A 17,877-nucleotide genomic window follows, 5' to 3' on the forward strand; every position below is an offset into this window, starting at 1 on the left:
GCTTCTAATGGCGCAGTCGCGATCGTTGGTGTAAGTGCTAGCTTGGCAGCCATGAAAGGGCGGTGCGAATACACTTCTTTGTCCTCCGCTCTCATTGCAAAAAGACTGTGCAAAAACTGCTGCTAAACCTGGAGTGACCATGCTCTCTTGAACCAGCACTTTGTAGAGTTACGCGATGGTTGCTATCGCATTCATTGCTTCGCTTTTGCGGTTAAGCTGTGACTTTGTTTAGCTATGTACAGCCACCCATTTGTTAAATCTGAACACGCGAGTGTCAACCACCAAGTTCATAAGCACCGCATAATGAAGCACAAACCGCGAAATGAACTAAAATCGGCACGCATGCTCGATAAGCAGTCTTGTGCACCTAAACCATCTCTGCTTTTTTCGAGCACCTTCCTTTCTTTTCTGAACACTGCCATCGAGTACCATCACAAACGGCGATGTGATAGTAACAAATTGTATGAAGTAAGGCTGGCATTTACCTTTTTTTTAATGTGCCATCAAATAACTCAACAAAATGCTAGTGTAAGAGAATACGGTTGCACCAGGGAGATATGCTTTATCGGCAGTCTCTTCACCTTCATAGCACAGCTCGTGAAACGATCCAGAAGCCATTCGCGCTGATGCATCCTGAGTTCATATGCACCAGTGATCGCGACAATGCCCCTAGAATCGAAGTTCACAGCTGCTGCTCAAGCAATCATAGCCTTGACAAAACCGAAACTACAGTGCAGTCCACTTATAACGATACCACATATAACGATATATCGGTTATAACGATGGGTCGACTTAACAGTCTCATTTTATGCATTGGGGCTATGGGGAAAAAACCATATATAACGATATGTTATCCACCGCATATCGCATACAACGATGAAAAGTTTGCCGTGGATGGCATGTTTCATTCAGAATAATCGTAACATTTAGATTGATAAGTTCCTCTGAAATGAACTATGCCAAGACAAGACGAAAGGTTAGCGTAGGCGAGTACCTGCCGCCACTGCAGCACAGCGCCGGCAGCGCGTCCCGGCCGTTCAAAAAGCCGAGGAGAGCATCGCGAGTTGGCGCGACGCGCTACAGGTGGCGCCAGCTGTGTCACGTTTTGCGCCTCGCCGCGCGTCGACCGCGGAGAGGCTGAGAGAATTTAAAAAAAAAAATGCGAAAAGCAAAGCGCCGCGCTCCGCGGCTCCCCGCCTTCTACAACGGCAAGCCGGCAAGCTACTCGTAGCTTGCCGAACGAAAGCGGGAAAGAGAGAGAAAATAAAAAAAAGCGAAAAGCAAAGCAAAGCGGCGGAATCGGGGCGGGGCCTCGTTGGCATTCCGGCTGTGTACCTCTGGCTGTGCTTTCTTTCTCCCACTGCTCCCACCCCGCCGTCGGTCAGTCTCTCTTCCTCAGCGAACCCGTGATGCGTTCTTCGGAGTAAGAAATAAAGTCTTGTTTTTGACATCCTACTATCTCCAATATTTATTAATTGGTGAAAATAGCGAAATGAAGCCTGGAGCTACAAAAGGTACGTCCAGCGACGATTTTTTGGGGGCAGTCCAGATATAACGATCACCGGTTATAACGATCATATTTTTAGGTTTTCTCGATATCGTTATAAGTGGACTGCACTGTATAACGGCTTCGAAGAAATAGAAACCACGATGTTTCAACATGTTCCGGACACGGGGCTTGATGGCTGTCGCACCAAGCGGTTAAACTTGGATTGTGCGGTGCAGTATTGCACTGATTAAATAATTTGGAGAAACAGGAGTGGTTCTGCGCAGGATGGAGCAGGTAAATCAGTTTAATGCACAACGGCGCAAATGGTGCAACTTTTCCACTCCAGCATCTATCGTTGCGCCGTAAAAGCTTGCGGCAGCTCAACGACGCAATTCAAACTGCGCGCTGCTGTGTGGGGAAGCATCAGTTTGCATTGGCCCAAAAGTTTAAATTATTGAGGTGAAAATTATTGAGCTTTCACTGTACTTTGTCATACCCAATATTTTGTTATATTTGGGTTCGTTATACCAAAGTTTGAGTGTATGTCTAAAATTAAGCCTTCATTTCTCAGGTGAAAATGTGTAACTGGGAATCCAACTGGTTTCAACTGGTTCTAACTGGTATCAGTTGGTCCAAGTTGGGAACTGACTTGTCCCAGCTGATTTTAGTTGCAATTGGTTAAAGTTAGCAATTGATCCCAGTTGCAACATAACTGGCCACCAGCAGGATGACCAGTTGAACTAGAAGCAGCTATCTTTTCTCCTTTAGACATCATCCTCTTCGCTTAGTCATAATAATATAAGCAATCTTACCTGACCTGATATGTACTTGTTATCGTGAATTATACCGTTTCGCAAGTGTGCAACACAACCATTACACTCAAACTACATTCAACTACAATCAGTTCTACAAACTACATTCAATAATACTAAAAGCTGTTGTCAATCTTTCACATTCGTCTTGGCCCGCCTGACCTCGAAGTGTTAACATTGTCGTTTCGGTAGCATGCCTGCCTGATAGCACTGTGTACAGCCCTGCGTTTACCTTCATGCGATGACGAAATTAGAGCCAAGAGAGCTACAACAGCTGACACATGCCGACACGCTGACGACACAAACACACCCTCTCTACCATGACAGCCGTCTCATTAGTTCTGTATCTCATAAGCTTAAACATCGAATATGGAAGCAGTAAAGTAATCAAACATAAGTATTACGTATAAATTAAGCTGAAATGAATTATTTCGTTTCAAGTTTCGCAACATTTAATACAGGAAAGAAACTGCATAACTAATACAGTGAATTTCGAAAGACAATGCGATGTTTTGTACCACACATGTGGCGAGGGCTAGCTACCGAGCAATGGACGCGGTGCCGAGATGTGCTGTTTTTGAAAATAAATGTGGAGTCATAGAAGGTATAAATTAGATTTTGTCGAATTAGCGTTCAGGTATACGTAGCCAATGTGTGTAGAATGCTACACTATCTGCCTTTTTTGCGATTCAGCAGTTTGAAAGAAATTGTATTACTTATATGCTTTGAGTGCTAGTTATCTAGTATGCTGAAGAAGATATAGATATTATGCTGCGCAGAATGTCTTGAGCGCTGAGACGATAGAATATATCATAGTAAACAAATGCTTTCAGCACTGCTCTGTAATATGTTTGTGTATGGGTTTGTGCAGAGTGCTTGCAAATTTGCCGTTTTGGAGTATCGCAGAAAACGAGTATTGTGCAACACAGTCGAGCCCACATATAACAGCCCCACTTAAAGCGAACTTTCGCTTAAATGAACAATATCCGCGTGACTGTCAAAATATACATTGGTTCAATGGCACAAAATCGCACTTACAACGAACGTCTCCGAGCGCCACTGATCAGTTACAGCGAACGGAGTCAGCAGTCTGCCGACTTCCCGAGAAACCACTTTCGACCACCGATCAGGCATCGGCGAAGTGCCCATACATTCTTATTGTTAAACGCCGACCCTGCCTCCGCGACCCCCTAGTTGCTGCTCTCCCCAACCGATGGAGGAAAGAAAGCCGTTTCCTTCCTCCAGGCCCGGCTGCTTTTTGTTAGGCACCCCTCCGTCCTTTGTCCCCCCGCTACTGTGAGCACCCTGCATTGCCAGATGAGGCCCGTGTTTTCACATTGCCCCCGATCTTTCGAAAACCGGTCCGCCATCTACCCTGTTTTTGATCGCTGGCACTGTCGTTGGCGTCGCCGGCCTGGCGTGACCAGACCGTTTACCAACATTGTCAGCCACCAACAATATCCGATATTCGGCGTCTAGCACACGCGCGTACGCTACTCCGCATCCTCTGATAATTTGCGATTCGTTTCATGCTTACGACTTGTTCTCGCTAACTTCGCCTTCAGCTCAGCATGCCTTCCGCGCGCGTGCGGAAGCGGGAAATCAGCTCTTAATTTGTGCGGAACAAATCGCGAAATATCAAAGTTCGTGAGGCCACGCCAACCCGCCAGCACAACAAAACGATTTTTCACCATGGCCGCCGATTCTTCGAACACCGCCACGCGCAGGCACTCTTTCCGAGTTTTTTTTTTTTTTTACGTGCGAGTTTCGCGGACCTTTCAAGCAAGCTACCCAGCATGCCTCCTTCCCGTGTGTTTCGGTTTTCAAGGTCGCCTTCCCGCCGCATCCTTCCCCCTCTTTATCGCAACTCCTTGCCCTTTTCTCGCAAGTCTGCTCTCCTCTCTTGATCACAACCCCTTCGCCCGTCTCCACCGCTCCGAGACGCCCGCCACAATGGCCCGAATTAGTTTCGTTTTCCAACGAGCTCAGAGCTGTTCCACCCGTTCTGGCATGTGTGTCGCGTGTGCGCGTCTTGCTCGCTCTTGGTGTGCGTGTGTGGTCATGGTGGCGGACGGGAGGACTAGCACCCTTTTTCCTGCCGCTCAACAAAACGTTGAAAGTTTGACCGCTTGGCTAGAGCATAATCCGCGCGTTAGGTGCCGCGTTGCGGAGCGCTTGCTTATAGCTATTGACCACCTGGCAGCCAACTTGCCGCTTCGGGCATCCCGGTAATCAGCTGAGCATGGAGATGGTGAATATTTCGTGGGCAGCGGTGACGGCTACATGCGCGCGAAACTGTTCTTGCGAGGCCGACTTCGTCAACGTCGGGCACGATGGCGAGCCAGAAGCTTCCGAACTGCGGCGACGATTTGTTGCAGTGCGTCGTCGACTCCGACCCGAGAGAGCGGGTGGGGCATCTGTTGTGGTGGTTTAATTATGGCCGACGATGAGGCCGACACTGCGAAACCGTGCCCGGATTGGGGCATTGTGAATGAAGTACGTAGCGAGAGCGATTTGGAGGAATCGGATAGCGAGAACGACGAAACTTAGGAGCCAGTGCCTCATGCAGCTTATGCCACGGCCCTCGGCGAACGAGCACCCTGCCGTTTTAAACTAACTCGAGACCGCCCTTATAGCTTCTGCTCTTCGAAACACGTGCATCACGGACTTTTTGGGGCAAGAAAAGTTTCCGTTTTCAGTCACAACTTTTTTAAAAGCTGTGTTTCATTTACTACGAACTTCGGGATACAGCGAACGGATGCCGCGTCACGCTCCGGTTCGTTATAAGCGGGCTCGACTGTACTTGTATACTGAACAACATGCTAAATATCTATGAAGTATATGTAGGTTTGTCCGCGACAAGGAAAGCGCGTAATGCAAAGCTGCATTTATCCCTGCAAATGAACATTTCCGAACCTGTCGCATGTGTAGGCACGTAAATTCTAGCAGAAATAAAAATGTTTTCACCTAACTGCCCATAGTTTTCTTGTTTGATGTTTTGTGGCGCAAGGGCCATTTCAGGGCCAAAGATAATTTTCTTGTTTTGTTTTTGCCGCTAAGGTAAGCAAATTTAACTAAATCGAATAAGATCGGGCATAGTTTCTGCAGAGTGTGTGTAGTGCTAATTTTTAGACCGCTGGTCTGCAGAGTATGTAAATTGATATGGCTTTTCGGAGACATGCCTTTAACATGTAACCACTTATTTCGCAGCAATAGTCCCCCATTGGTCATGGGTGAATGGCACAGATGCATCAGCGCGTGGAAATTGAGGAACGTACACTACAAGCTGCAGAACAAAACTTCAGGACTACATAAAAGCCGAGTGAAGCAAAGCTTTGCACTTTATATGCAACGACAGTGCTGGTTCAAGTCATCTATACAGCAGCAATCCTTTGGAGTGCTTAATGTGCTTCTAGTAATAATTGTTTATACGTTAGAGATTATTTAAGCTAGCTAGAGTGCATGTACACTTGGGCACCAAGAAGGAATGGGACCTGTTCCCAACTGAGAATATTTACCCAATTGCGAATGCATTCCCAACTAGTTCTGGCAGCCAACTGGGAATGCACTAACTGGTCCCAGTTACCAACTGTGAATGTATTCCCAAGTGAAAATTGTTTTTTAAACCAGTTAAAACCAGTTGGATTCCTAGCCACTAATTTTCACCCGAGTTACCTCTATAAGCTATGTCAGCACCTTTGACAAGATACTAATGAGAATTAACAAAAAAACAAGCCCTTAAATTTACACTTCTATCCTTCAAATGTGTAATGAGTAAATTACAAATGTCACAAAAATAATGTTAAGACACAAATTTATTACTACTACGCAAACAGTAGTAAACAAAAGCAACAACAATCTTTAGAAAGGCCTGTTTTCATAAGCAGTAACTCTTTGGAGTGATAACCATAAAAATGATGAAAGTCAATAGCAGAACTCAAGAGCATGGCAGTGCATAAGTAGAGAGAGTGGTAGGGAACATAAACAAGAGATAACAGAACAATCAATAGATATGTTGTGCAATGGCATAATACAAGCCATTACAGCAGCAGCTTGTTGCTTTTATAGCGACTTACTCTTCATCACCTTGCTAAGAGAGCGTTTCCATTGCCTTCATCTCACTTGCACTATATAGGCACATGGTATTATGAAGAAAGGTAGAAGGTTGAACAATGTCAACACTACAACACAGCACTACATTGAGGTGGTGCAAGTCATCATCCGATTTGAAAGAAGAATTCCATTCCCGAGTATATCATCGTTATCATCCAAATCAAATTCTGCGTACATTTTTCAGTGACCAAAAGCCTCTTCGTGTAAAGAAGTGAGGAGCATCACTGTAGTAAAGCCTGTGCGAGAATTTGAGCTAGCCCGCCGCCATTGTGTGGGCTTTGTCGCCTATTTCTGCCACTCTCATGTCCAAACATGACTCTCCCCCCTCCTCCGCGGTCCATCGGCGCTGGGGGAGCGGAGGTGATGTTGACCCCTCTCACCCTGATGTTGAGCCTGGCGCTGCTCTCAAGTCTCTCAGGACGTCTCGCGCACACGCGTCGAGAGCATGCATTTCTTTCCCGTCCGTAGGCTCCCTTTGTTGGGAGTTCGCTCGAACTTCGCCAACAGTGCCTCGCGCTTACCTTTCTTTGTCAATTCCGAACGCTAGGCGGAAGAGCTGTGCGGTGTCCTCACGCGTGGTCCTACTACGGCGACCCGTACCTTTTGAAGCCAACACGAGAAGCCCATATGGCGTTACAAAAGACGTTTTTTTTTTTTTTATCTCGCTCGTCGTTCTCAATTTGCCAATACCCACTTTTGAGGTCCATTGACAAGAAGTAGCTACGTGCATACCTCGGCCTGTCGAGTGAATCATCGATGCACGGTAATGGGTATACGTCTTTCTTTGTCACACGTTAGGCTTGCGGTAGTGGACTAGAAATCGCAAGCTTTCGTCTTTCTTTCTAACCAGCACTACCGGCGATGCCCAAGGACTTCTTGGCGGCTGGATGACGTCATCATCGAGCATTTTCTTCACTTGTTCCTGGATTGCTTCATGCTCTTTCGGTGCTACGCGGTATGGGTTCTGTCGTATTGACCTTGCCGTCTCCTCCGTTATTATCCTGTGCTTCCTCAGTGGCGTTTGACTGACCCTCGAGGTCGATAAAAAACAGTCTTTGAACTGGTGAAGAAGATCTACTAGACGCTGTCCCTGCGCTGGTAATAAATCCGTGCTTATGTCAATAGATGGTAGGGTTGACGTGGCTTCCGGCTCGTTTTGTTGAACTACACAGTACTCGCGAATTCGGTGATCTTGTCGAAGTAGGCAACTGTAATGCCTTGTGTAGTGTGTCATCGCTCATTGGTAAAATTCGTCAGCAGAACCTCCGCTTCACCACACACAGTATTGACGATACTTCTGGCAATTGCAACACCGCGAGAGTAGAAGTGCCAATACTTTTTCAGCAATTCCTTCTCCAGAAAACTGCGTGCTGCACGTGACCAAAACAAGGCGGCACAATAACGGAGGTAAGGCAGGAATTTTCAATGTAGCGCTGCGCTTTTATCCGCTGAAAAGGTCAGTACACCATCCAGTATATTGCCGATGGCACCATATTCACACAAGAAATCCATCCCTAAGATTGCCTATTTGCAACACTCGGAAAGAATAACGAAAGTTACGGCAAAAGATGCATCCCCTATCTTCATTCTCGCGGTGCACTTTCCGGTAGGTGTGAGTAGCTGCCCACCAGCTCCTCTAATCTGCGGTCCCGTCCATTCTATTCTAACCTTCCTGAGCTTGTCTTTAGACTCTCACTCAATATTGAGATGTCCGCGCCAGTGTCGACCAATGCCGTGACGTCATGTTCGTCAATCGTAATTGCAACTTCGGCAGTAATAACCCCATCTTTTGTTGAATTATCGAAAATCTGCGTCTCTTCGCTCGGCAGTATTCAGGGATTTTCAGCACTTCGACGATTCGCAACCTTCCCCCCTGAGGTCGCTGCTCTTCGTTTCCCCAGCGTGGACTGAAAGATCTCCCTCTCGGCATGTCAGTGGTGCTCCATCTAGAGTATGGAGAATTACGGCCAGGAGAGGGTGAGCGCGACCGAAACCCAGGAGGAACATCCCGCGGGGTGATGACACTCGTGTCGACGTCAAGCATTTCGTTGAAATGGCGCCGAGGAATAGTGGAAGGAAATCCTCGGTACCCTGCTACGCGATACAGGCAATTCCGAACAATGTGGCCTGCTTCCCCACAATGAAAGCACAGGGGCCTATTGTCAGGGGTACGCCAGATGTCAGTTTCGCGAAGTGGTGGCCGCCTCGGCGTCGAAGTTTCTCTGTAGTACCAAGGCGCTGTCGGCGGATGTTGCTGGTGGTACTGATGCAGTGTCGGTACGTTAGCTGGCTGTCGGCGGAGTATGTCTGCATAGCTTGCCCTGGGAGTGCTCGTGTTCGGCTCAGGAAGCGAGAGCGCTTGCCGGATCTCCTGGCGCACAACTTCTGTTACTGAAGCTACTGCGCAGTCATTCGGTTTGGCGACGAGCTTCTTGACCTCTTCTTGTACGATCTCTCGTATCAGTTGGCGCAGAGAACCTTCGTCGGGTGTCGTTGGTGTGGTCGTGGCTGCCGCGCTGATTGGTGCACTGTGGATTGGGCGGTCATACTGCCGGTAGCGTAGATCCATTGCGCGTTCGGTTGATGTCGCCTTCTTGGAGAATTCATCAACACTTGTAGACTGGTTTTGCACGAGACCAGCAAACAGCTGCTCCTTAACGCCACGCATGAGGTGGCTAACCATTTTGGCTTCGGGTATATTGGGATCTGCTCGACGAAACAGCCGTGCCGTGTCCTCAACAAAACATCGTAGCGGATTCATTTGGTTTCTGAATCCGCGACTCGAGACGCTGTGCTATTTTTCGTCTTTCGGTGCTCGCGAACGTATCGAGAAACTTCTGCCAGAACTCGCCCCAAGACGACCACACGCGATTCGTAAACCATGTTCGAGCTCAGTCTTGAAGCAGAAAATACATGTAGCCCAACTTCTGTGCGGTGTTTCACCCGTTAACGTTCGCTGTGTGCTCGAATTCGTCGAGCCAGTCATGTGCATCCTCATATATGTTTTTGTGGAAGTCAACCGGAAGTCGAGGGTTGAAAACAGTCACCAGTGCCATGCTTGGGCTGCACATGTTGGGGCCAGTGCTTCCAGGCGCTGTCAAGCTTTTTGGCCCGGTCATGCTTTCCAACAATAAACCGAACTCCGGACTGAGGCTTAAAAGGCGGCGGCTGCTGCGGTGAACGGGGGTGTCGATGTCCGGAAGGCTTTCTGGGCTAGATGCAGGGCTGTTGTCAGGTGTCCCGAGCATATACCAGCGCCTCAACCAGTGTCACAATGCAGAAGCAGCAGTTGAACACAGGACAATTATACCAGAACACTGGAAAATTGATCAGATGAGAACCTCGTCTTTCTGTCTCGCTGCGCATGCTTTTCGTTGTTCTCTTGGTGCTGCATATTCAATGCGGCAATATGATGCCTGGGTTATATGACGGTTTTGTGTGGACTCCTAAACGTTGTATAATCGGGGTTCCACTGTAGAAAGCCGCTGGTTTGATTCCTGCCATGGCAGCGGCATTCCAATGAGGTGAAATTAACAATTAACACCAATATACTTTATTATAATATAACCCATTATTAAAGCACCCTAGTGAGGTCACTATTTATCCAGGTTCCTACACTATCAGTTTTGGCAAGTGCGAACCCAAATTTTGAGACACTAAGGCAAACAGGAGTACTTGATGCGTCTTTCAACTACACATCAATACTCATTATCTGGCTTCCTTTCTATCTTTTTCTCGAGAACTGCACCCTCAACATTTCCTTATCAAGGTAGCTGCTGCAGGACTGTGACCAAAAAGTAAAGCTATAAAAGTACATGATATAGATGATTACAGCTGTGTGACAATAATACACCGAAAATACATTCCCTTCTTTCTTTTTTAACCCCCTCGAAGCCACAGCTCCCGGTGCCAAGGACACTATTTAGCCACACTGCGACTTCCATCGGTGCAACGGCTGCTGATGGCAGTAACACCAAGATACAGTGTTATAAGTTGTAACAGCGAGAAACAGGGCTTGTGTCGTGCCCTCTTTACCTTTCATTTCTCACATTTCTGCTTTTCATTCAGCACTTCCATGCTTGCACTTTTTCTATATACACCCCAATTTCATTCATTTCTCACTAGCAAACAGCTCTACTATTTGCCCATAGTCACTCACGCCCAGGATCTCGCTCTCCAGCAGATTTCTGAAAGGCAGGCTGGTGGAGGCTTCCAGGTGAAACAGCTGGCCCGTCACTCGAGTGGTGTAGCCTTCCTCGGTCACTTGCCACGGCAAAGTGAGCTCCAAGTACGAGCCCTGCTTCACTGTCATGTGCACTGCATTGGTCTCCTGCAGCATTGGACAAAGAGGCACACATACTACCTAGAGGACTTGTACTTTACTGTTTCTCTGTTTTGCTTCGGAACAGAAAGCATATAGTTTAAACTGTCCAACAATGCAATGGTTTCTTTGGAAAGTGAGTAGAAATTTTTAAAACAGAATTTTTTTTATACTGTACTTACAAGATTCTAATTTCGCTCAAACGTAATTCAACCCCCCCCCCCCAAAATCAATTATAAAAAGGTGAAAAATAAAAAACAGAAAAGGAGCATGAGCACATTTCATTTCAAATTTTTATTTAGGATGCCTCCTAAAAGAACCAAGTCAGATTTCGGTAAGCCATGGTGGCTTCATGGCAGTGCTTAAAAGCTTTGCAGAATTGCGTGATGATTATTTTCAGGGAGACCTTGCAACCGAAACTAGTTATTCATTCTAGGTCAACCCAACTTTGAATTTCGAACTAAGACGAAATGGATCGGCCTACAATTGTGTAGATACAGTAAGTTCTGTTATATTATATTAGTGTGAAGACACCTGCAACGCTGATAACTACACACAATGACAGTGACTGTGGTGGTAGAAATTGAAAACTAGAACCACATGCAGTTTTTTTTAGGCTGCTTATGTGTTGTTTCAAAATAGAAGAGTCATCTCGTAATTATTAGCTCGTAAACTGTCAATTAAAGCATTATTACCATATTCTTTCAAGCTTTGTCTAGTTATCCTAAAAAAAGACTGCAATTAAGTGGAAAATTTGATCTGTTCCAGCAACACTGCTACACAAGCATTGTTGTGAAAACGAACTGTAGTCATTCTATTCATGGCAAACTTGTGACTGAAATGAACATGAAACGTGCTTCACTGAAAACAAGGATGTTTTGTATTACTCATACGACATGACAGCCAACACTAACGTCTTAGTTAAGCGGATCATGAAGGCAAAACCTTCAATGTGGAACCCATGGAGGAACCCATGGATACACACTTTTACGAAAGAGAACTGGTGGTTGTGACTCAAAAAATGCGTGAAAAAAGTTGCACTTTCATTCACCCAAGACATTTTTTTTTTTCTGAGTGGTACTTTATGCTGTGCTCGTGTTTCTCCACCATAGGCAGGCAAGTTAATGCAGTGCTGGCAGCACCACCAAAGCCTCTTTTAACGTGCAAGAAAAAAATATACCTCGTTGAAATGCCCCCAGCTAGAGCCGTTGGGACTGCACTTGCTCATTCAATGTGGAGCATGTCATGTTTCCCTGAAAGAACGAAATGTGCACTGGTCTTTCATAAATGTGCTGCTTGCAGAAACAAGCAAAGGCTAAGCATTGGTATCTCCTAAAATTTGTCAAAAGAACTCCAGTACGTTGTCCTGTGACACACATGGCAGGACGGCACGGTGCAGCCGGCTGCAGGGATAGCGCGGGTCAAAGGTTTGTTTGAATTCCATAGTACGCTTATCGAAAAGAACAACAATGTAACTAGATTCCTTGAAGAGGAATGCCAAAACACTTGCAGTCTTTTTTTTGTGTCTTTACTGTCTTTAGTCTACCACTGCATTGGCCACATGCCCTCATTGTCGCAACCACAGTTTCATATGCAGCTGTTCAAGAAAACTGGTAGTTCCATTTTCAATCTGCGTGTGCTGGCTATGCACAAGCCTTCAAAACTAAGTCGTTTTTTGCTATCTATGATCGCATCTGCTGCACTTTTATCTGCAACATTTGTAGAAAGCGATGTCGCTTTGACTAGTTCAGCATTCAACGAGCGTGCACTTTTGGAGTTTGTGGGGATCTAAGGCGGGCCCACGACCATTTCGCGGGCATTCCGCCACATGGCCACACCCTTTTTGCTTTTTCTGCTCTGATAACGGCGCGTGGCGATAGATGGTGCCACGTGCATGCGCGTCACGTGCGCGCCGAGGGAGCTGCTCTCTTCTCCGTGGTCAGCACCGCGTAAGCATGTGTTTACCTTCGTCCGCGTCCCCTTTGGGAATCGCCGGACTGTAGCCTGCCTGGGGTAGCCTGTGGCACCTCGGCAGGCGTGTTTACTTGAATGCTAGCTTCAATAGCGTACGCTAAGCCCACAGCGGTGTCTAGTGCTTGAAGTGGTCGTACCACACCGAGCCGCACTTGCCGTAGACCTACGCGTACGGGGTTTGCCCTAACACTCGCGACCAGGCCCAGTGGCCATCGTGAGAGTGCGCAGCATAGTTACGAGGGACCTTTTCTCGACGAGCGTGTCAAAGCTCGCCATTGCCAGCCGTGACGTGCTCGCGGTTTCCCCTTATTGTGAACGTCCGCGTGCGGGTGCCTTTGCTGCCCGCGTCCCGGGAGCGGACATTGTACTGTTGTTCGGGGTGCCGCCAAAGGCAATAAAGTGTTGTGTGTTTTGTATTGGAACACTGTCTGTTTGCCGCGACGCGCTAAACGCCTTGTTAGTTGAGCGCGCGCGGAGCGGTGCACTACACGCGAGTAAGTGACGTAGTCGCGGCCCTGTGGATCGCTAAGCGTGAACCCGCGGTGATCATCCGCTACGGTGAGTAGCGAGGTCACCATAAGTTCTGTCAGTTATGTCGTCGTCATTCACGATCGTGTCAAAAGCAACCATAGTTTTGTCCACAGCAGTTGTGGCAAACAATCACCGCAGTTGCGCGTGTCCTTCTGAAGCTTCGAGCAAGCTGCTCTTAGACTTCGTTCAAGCTGGTGATACTGAAGTTCATGCGACAAGCCGCGAGAAGGTAAAAAGTCGAGAACTTTGGCCCAATGGGCATAGTGAAATTCAACAGGAGAAGTTAAGAAATTCACATCGTACAGTTCCAATTCACTGATATTGTACTGTACGTTGGATGCCTCCTAAATTCATTTACCATAAAATGAGATTGGTTTGCAGAAAGCCTGGATCAGATTGGGCTGCATTTCTCACGCACAAAAACTTAGTTTTACAAAGATTTTACTGACAACCATTTAAAGATAAGAACTGGTCAAAATCCGGAAGACTTGGCAAGTACGCACTAGATCAAGCAGCTGCAATCTTGATTCATTCTTCTAGAAGTAGTGCATCAGGAATACTCGCATGTCCAATGGGCAAGAACGCCTGTTTGCTTATGCAAGCCATAAACTTGTGAGGCCGAGACTATTAACTATAAGCAGACCTTGTCTTTGGAGAAGAGTAGATCCAATGACGCATCAGCTGTAGTGCTAAGGCGCAGGTCAAATGACTGTGCCCGGCGCCTCTCGCCAACTTGAGGCTGAGGCGTGGGCTTCAGCGGCTGGTAGTCTTGTGGGAAGAATAACTGCATCAGCTTGTCCCGTTGGCGGTCTGCCCATGGACCATAGCTGAAACTGGTGCCACGGCCACACTTAGCATCCAGTCCCCAGGTCGGAGCACTGCGCCGCTCTACCAGGTCACCATTGGCCAGCTGGACCACTTCCAGTTCAGCTGGAACGAATCCTGCATTTCCCAAATTAGAGTGTTTAAATATACTCTCTAAAGATGCATTCAGTGACTGCTGCAGCGATTGAAAGAAAAATAGCACCAATCACTCTTGGTGGCATATTGACTGAGGCCTTGCACTAGCTGTTTGGTAGAAACTATAATGTGTGACAAAGAATTTTACACCTCTTTTGTAAGCACAGATACCAGAATTTCCAACCATGGTACAAGTGTAGCAGTGCTTATAGAATCAAGCACTGAGAATGCACAAAGATGTGATGGTGGTTACAAGGAAGGTGGTCAGCCCCATTTTCACTTTCGCTTTCTGCAGCATGTGTGCTGTTGTAACCTGTAAGATAATCAAGTGCATGCTTTTCTTCGATAGCAAGAACTGGAACATTCCATGCCACCTGTCGCTGGTGCCTCCATGCATGCATGTTGCTTGCAGAGGAAAAAAAAAAAAAGCAGCTCACTATCTTTGCATTGGTTGAACAATATATTCAATGCACCCTAGTCTCAAACATCCTGCTAATCATCATGATGCTCACCACTGAGGCCACAATCAACATTGCACTATTGAGAATCTTTTTTCTAGGACACCAGGCTCTCTCTTTCAATGCATCACGTTTCCCATGCAGCATCAAGCTAACAAATCAACTATGTTGTAGGTCCCAGTTTCTGACTACTCCTGAGGAGCCTGCCAAGGCTGTTTGACTGGGGACTTAGTGGTTTCCACCACTCCACCATTGTTCTCACGGCAGAACGAACGGTGGAGAGGAAGACAACCACTACGAAAAGTTGCTAGCTTCAGAAATGGCTGGACAGTTACCCTCTGGAGAAGAGACTGAATGGGTCTCAAACATAGGGCCAGTATTTAGTTCTCATATTAAAAACTGTAGACTAAAAGTGACTGCAGAGTTTGTTTCATTAGTATAATTTTTACCCAGGCAGACTGTTCTAAAAAGGCTCACATTTTAAAGGTACAGGCAATGACATATCGTATGTACATCTTTGACAGTGTTGTCGCTGTAAGCTGATGACAGGCATGTATGTCTTTGACACTTAAAGGGTTAAAATTCCACGCTGTTTTTGACAAAATTATTGAATACCAACTCGCCCAAACGTGGATCATTCTGCGCCTCACTCCTATTGATTGCCCAAGGTTCTCCAACAACTATTTAAGGAAACCAGAGCAGGTGTCGCTAATGTTGAAGTGAGCACTACCATTAACACTAGCAGCACTTTCAGTGACAAGCAATCTTGCTCTATCGGTGAAACAAGAAAACCAGTGCATGTTTTTATTATAAATTCTCATGGCTGCAGCAACATCTTATAAAGCCGTAAATCTGTGCCAGTTATTTTCAGACATGAATGGTCATATTCGAGTCAATCTCACATATATCGAACTCGAAGAAAATTATGAAATAGTTCAATATATTGATAATCTAAAATACAAAACATGCAAACTTAAGGCTTAAATTAAGGCATTATAGGTCTTGAAACAGTTTTCAAAAATCGAAACAAGTGCTAAAATGACGCTTCGTTTATAGTATGGTAAGCAACAAATGACAACTTTTTTTGCAGATTACCGCTCTTTATTTTGCATGAAAATAGTCTGTAAACTTGTCTTGCTTTTTGAGCGCCGTAAGCTCATCAAGTTCTACCAATTCCAGCATGAATAGATTCACATAAATACTCCTTTTTCTCAAAACAATTGAGGAGTGGAACTCGCTGCCACATGAACTCCTGACAGTTGACAATGTAAGCAAATTTGAAACTGGGATAACTACACTTTTCACTTCGACTGCAGACACATAGCCTATACATTGCGGATTCAATTCACCTAAAGAAAACTGTCGTTTCTTGTTGTTTAAGAGCCGATTCCTTTGGAGACCGCGGTAAAATTGATGGTACCAGGATTTACTAGTGTCTATTGCTCTTCTAGCTTGCATTGTACCTTTTCTATCGTTGTATAATGTGTACTACTGCATTGTGTCTTTTGCGTGTACTGTACCTTTAGTCTGTCCTCGATTGCGACTGCATTTTTTTCCCTTTTTTATTGCATATCTTGTAACGCAACCACCCTGTAACGGCCTTCGGCCAACAGTATTGATAAATAAATAATAAAGTCATCCTCAATATCATTCAAGCTTTCCAATTAAGCATATTCAGCATTGTACACCACAACAGCAGTGATTCACACAGAACAGATTGTTCAGCGGCAGCGTTGGCATCTTCATAAATGCATGGTTCTACATCCACGACATCAGCAATGTCAGCCATAATCTTGGCATCGACTCAGAAATAGTTATGCTGTCATCTGTACCGAAGAAGTTGCTCGCAGTACTCTCCTCCTAACAGCGCCCGAAAAAGCTAATAAGTCACAAAATTCACTGATGTTCTAGTTGTCACCTGGCGCCAAATCAAGCTCAGTCACAGCGATCTCTATGGGTGGGTCAATGTTTAGTCTCAATGTCTTATCACGATTGTTCAAAAGTCCTCCTGCTGTGAGAATCAACCCTGCGCAAACACCCAAGGAACATTTCACCACCGTCCAAATGTTGGCAATAGCAACGACACTTGTGGCTTTGTAGCAGGCAAAAGTTGTTAAATAGCAGCCTGAAAATGATTAATATTTCTTGGGAACAATGCACTATCTGGGCTTCAATGCTACACAGCGTTCGATATAGCGGATGTTTCGCTATGCGGGAGTTTGATATACGTCTGCACCAGCCCAATACTTTTGCATGGAAAATTTACAAGGACTTTTCAAATGTTCAATATAGCGAATACTTTGATATGTCCGAGTTTCACAAATCCGGGATACACTGTAGTACTTGTAATTATATGGCGTGAGCATGCGCACAATCAAGGGACAAAACGAGTTTTATTCTATGAGAGCTAGTACACCCTTACCATTATTAGTTAACTTGTGCATGACAGCAGTCTACTAGGCAAAAGTGATCTAAGCGCATTTGCACCACAATAGAACATTGCTGCAAAGCTTCTGAACGACTGTCTTCCCTTGTCTTACCTGACTGTGAGCTAATGCTGTTTTTCGAACATTTATGGCCATGCCTTAGGGAGATCTAAGGTGCGCCCGCGACAGATTCGTGGGCATTTCTGCCATACGGCCGCTCTTTCCTTCTCCTGTACTCTGGTAACAGCGCATAGCAATAGATGGCACGAAACGTGGGCGCGGCACATGTTCTCGGCCCACATTGAGTCACGTGGGCACCGGAAGGTTCACTCCTCCGGACGACGTTCGGTAAGCACGTGTTTTTCATTCGTCCGCATGCCCTTTGGGAACCAGCAGGCGTGTTTACCTGTGTGTTAGCTTAGGTACCGTACGATAAGCCAAACAGCGGTGCCTAGTGCTTGACGTGGTCATACTGCGCAAAGTCGCACTTGCCAGAGAGCTACGCATACGAGGTTTGCCCTAACTCTCGCGACCAGGTCCAGTGGACATCGTGAGAGTGCATAGCATAGCCACGAGGGACCATTTCCCGATCAGCATGTCAAAGCTCCCCATTGCCAGCTGCGACGTGCTCGCGGTCTGCCCTTTTTCATGAACGTCCACGTGCTGGAGCCTTTGCTCCCCACATCCCGGGAGTGAACCATGTGCTCTCAATGCGGGTGCTGCCGAAGGCAATAAAGTTTTTGTGTGTTGCTGTTAAGATTGAACACTTTCTGTTTTGCTGTACCACGCTGAA

At 46.3% G+C, this 17,877-nt stretch overlaps 1 protein-coding gene across 5 annotated transcripts in view; it reads right to left on the reverse strand.

The window, feature by feature from the left end:
* The window catches only part of tweek (transmembrane protein KIAA1109 homolog tweek), a 1,194,469-nt gene that overhangs the window by 1,145,699 nt on the left and 30,893 nt on the right, over nt 1-17,877 (reverse strand). For all 5 annotated transcript variants that reach the window (XM_075882507.1, XM_075882492.1, XM_075882501.1 and 2 more), the window contains exons 2-3: nt 13,884-14,182; nt 10,574-10,744 (exon numbers count right to left, since the gene is read on the reverse strand). In XM_075882507.1, the coding sequence (XP_075738622.1) occupies nt 10,574-10,744; nt 13,884-14,182 (470 nt within the window). The remainder of the gene's footprint in view (nt 1-10,573; nt 10,745-13,883; nt 14,183-17,877) is intronic.

This window comes from Rhipicephalus microplus, chromosome 2, assembly GCF_043290135.1.
Source record: "Rhipicephalus microplus isolate Deutch F79 chromosome 2, USDA_Rmic, whole genome shotgun sequence".
NCBI lineage: Eukaryota > Metazoa > Arthropoda > Arachnida > Ixodida > Ixodidae > Rhipicephalus > Rhipicephalus microplus.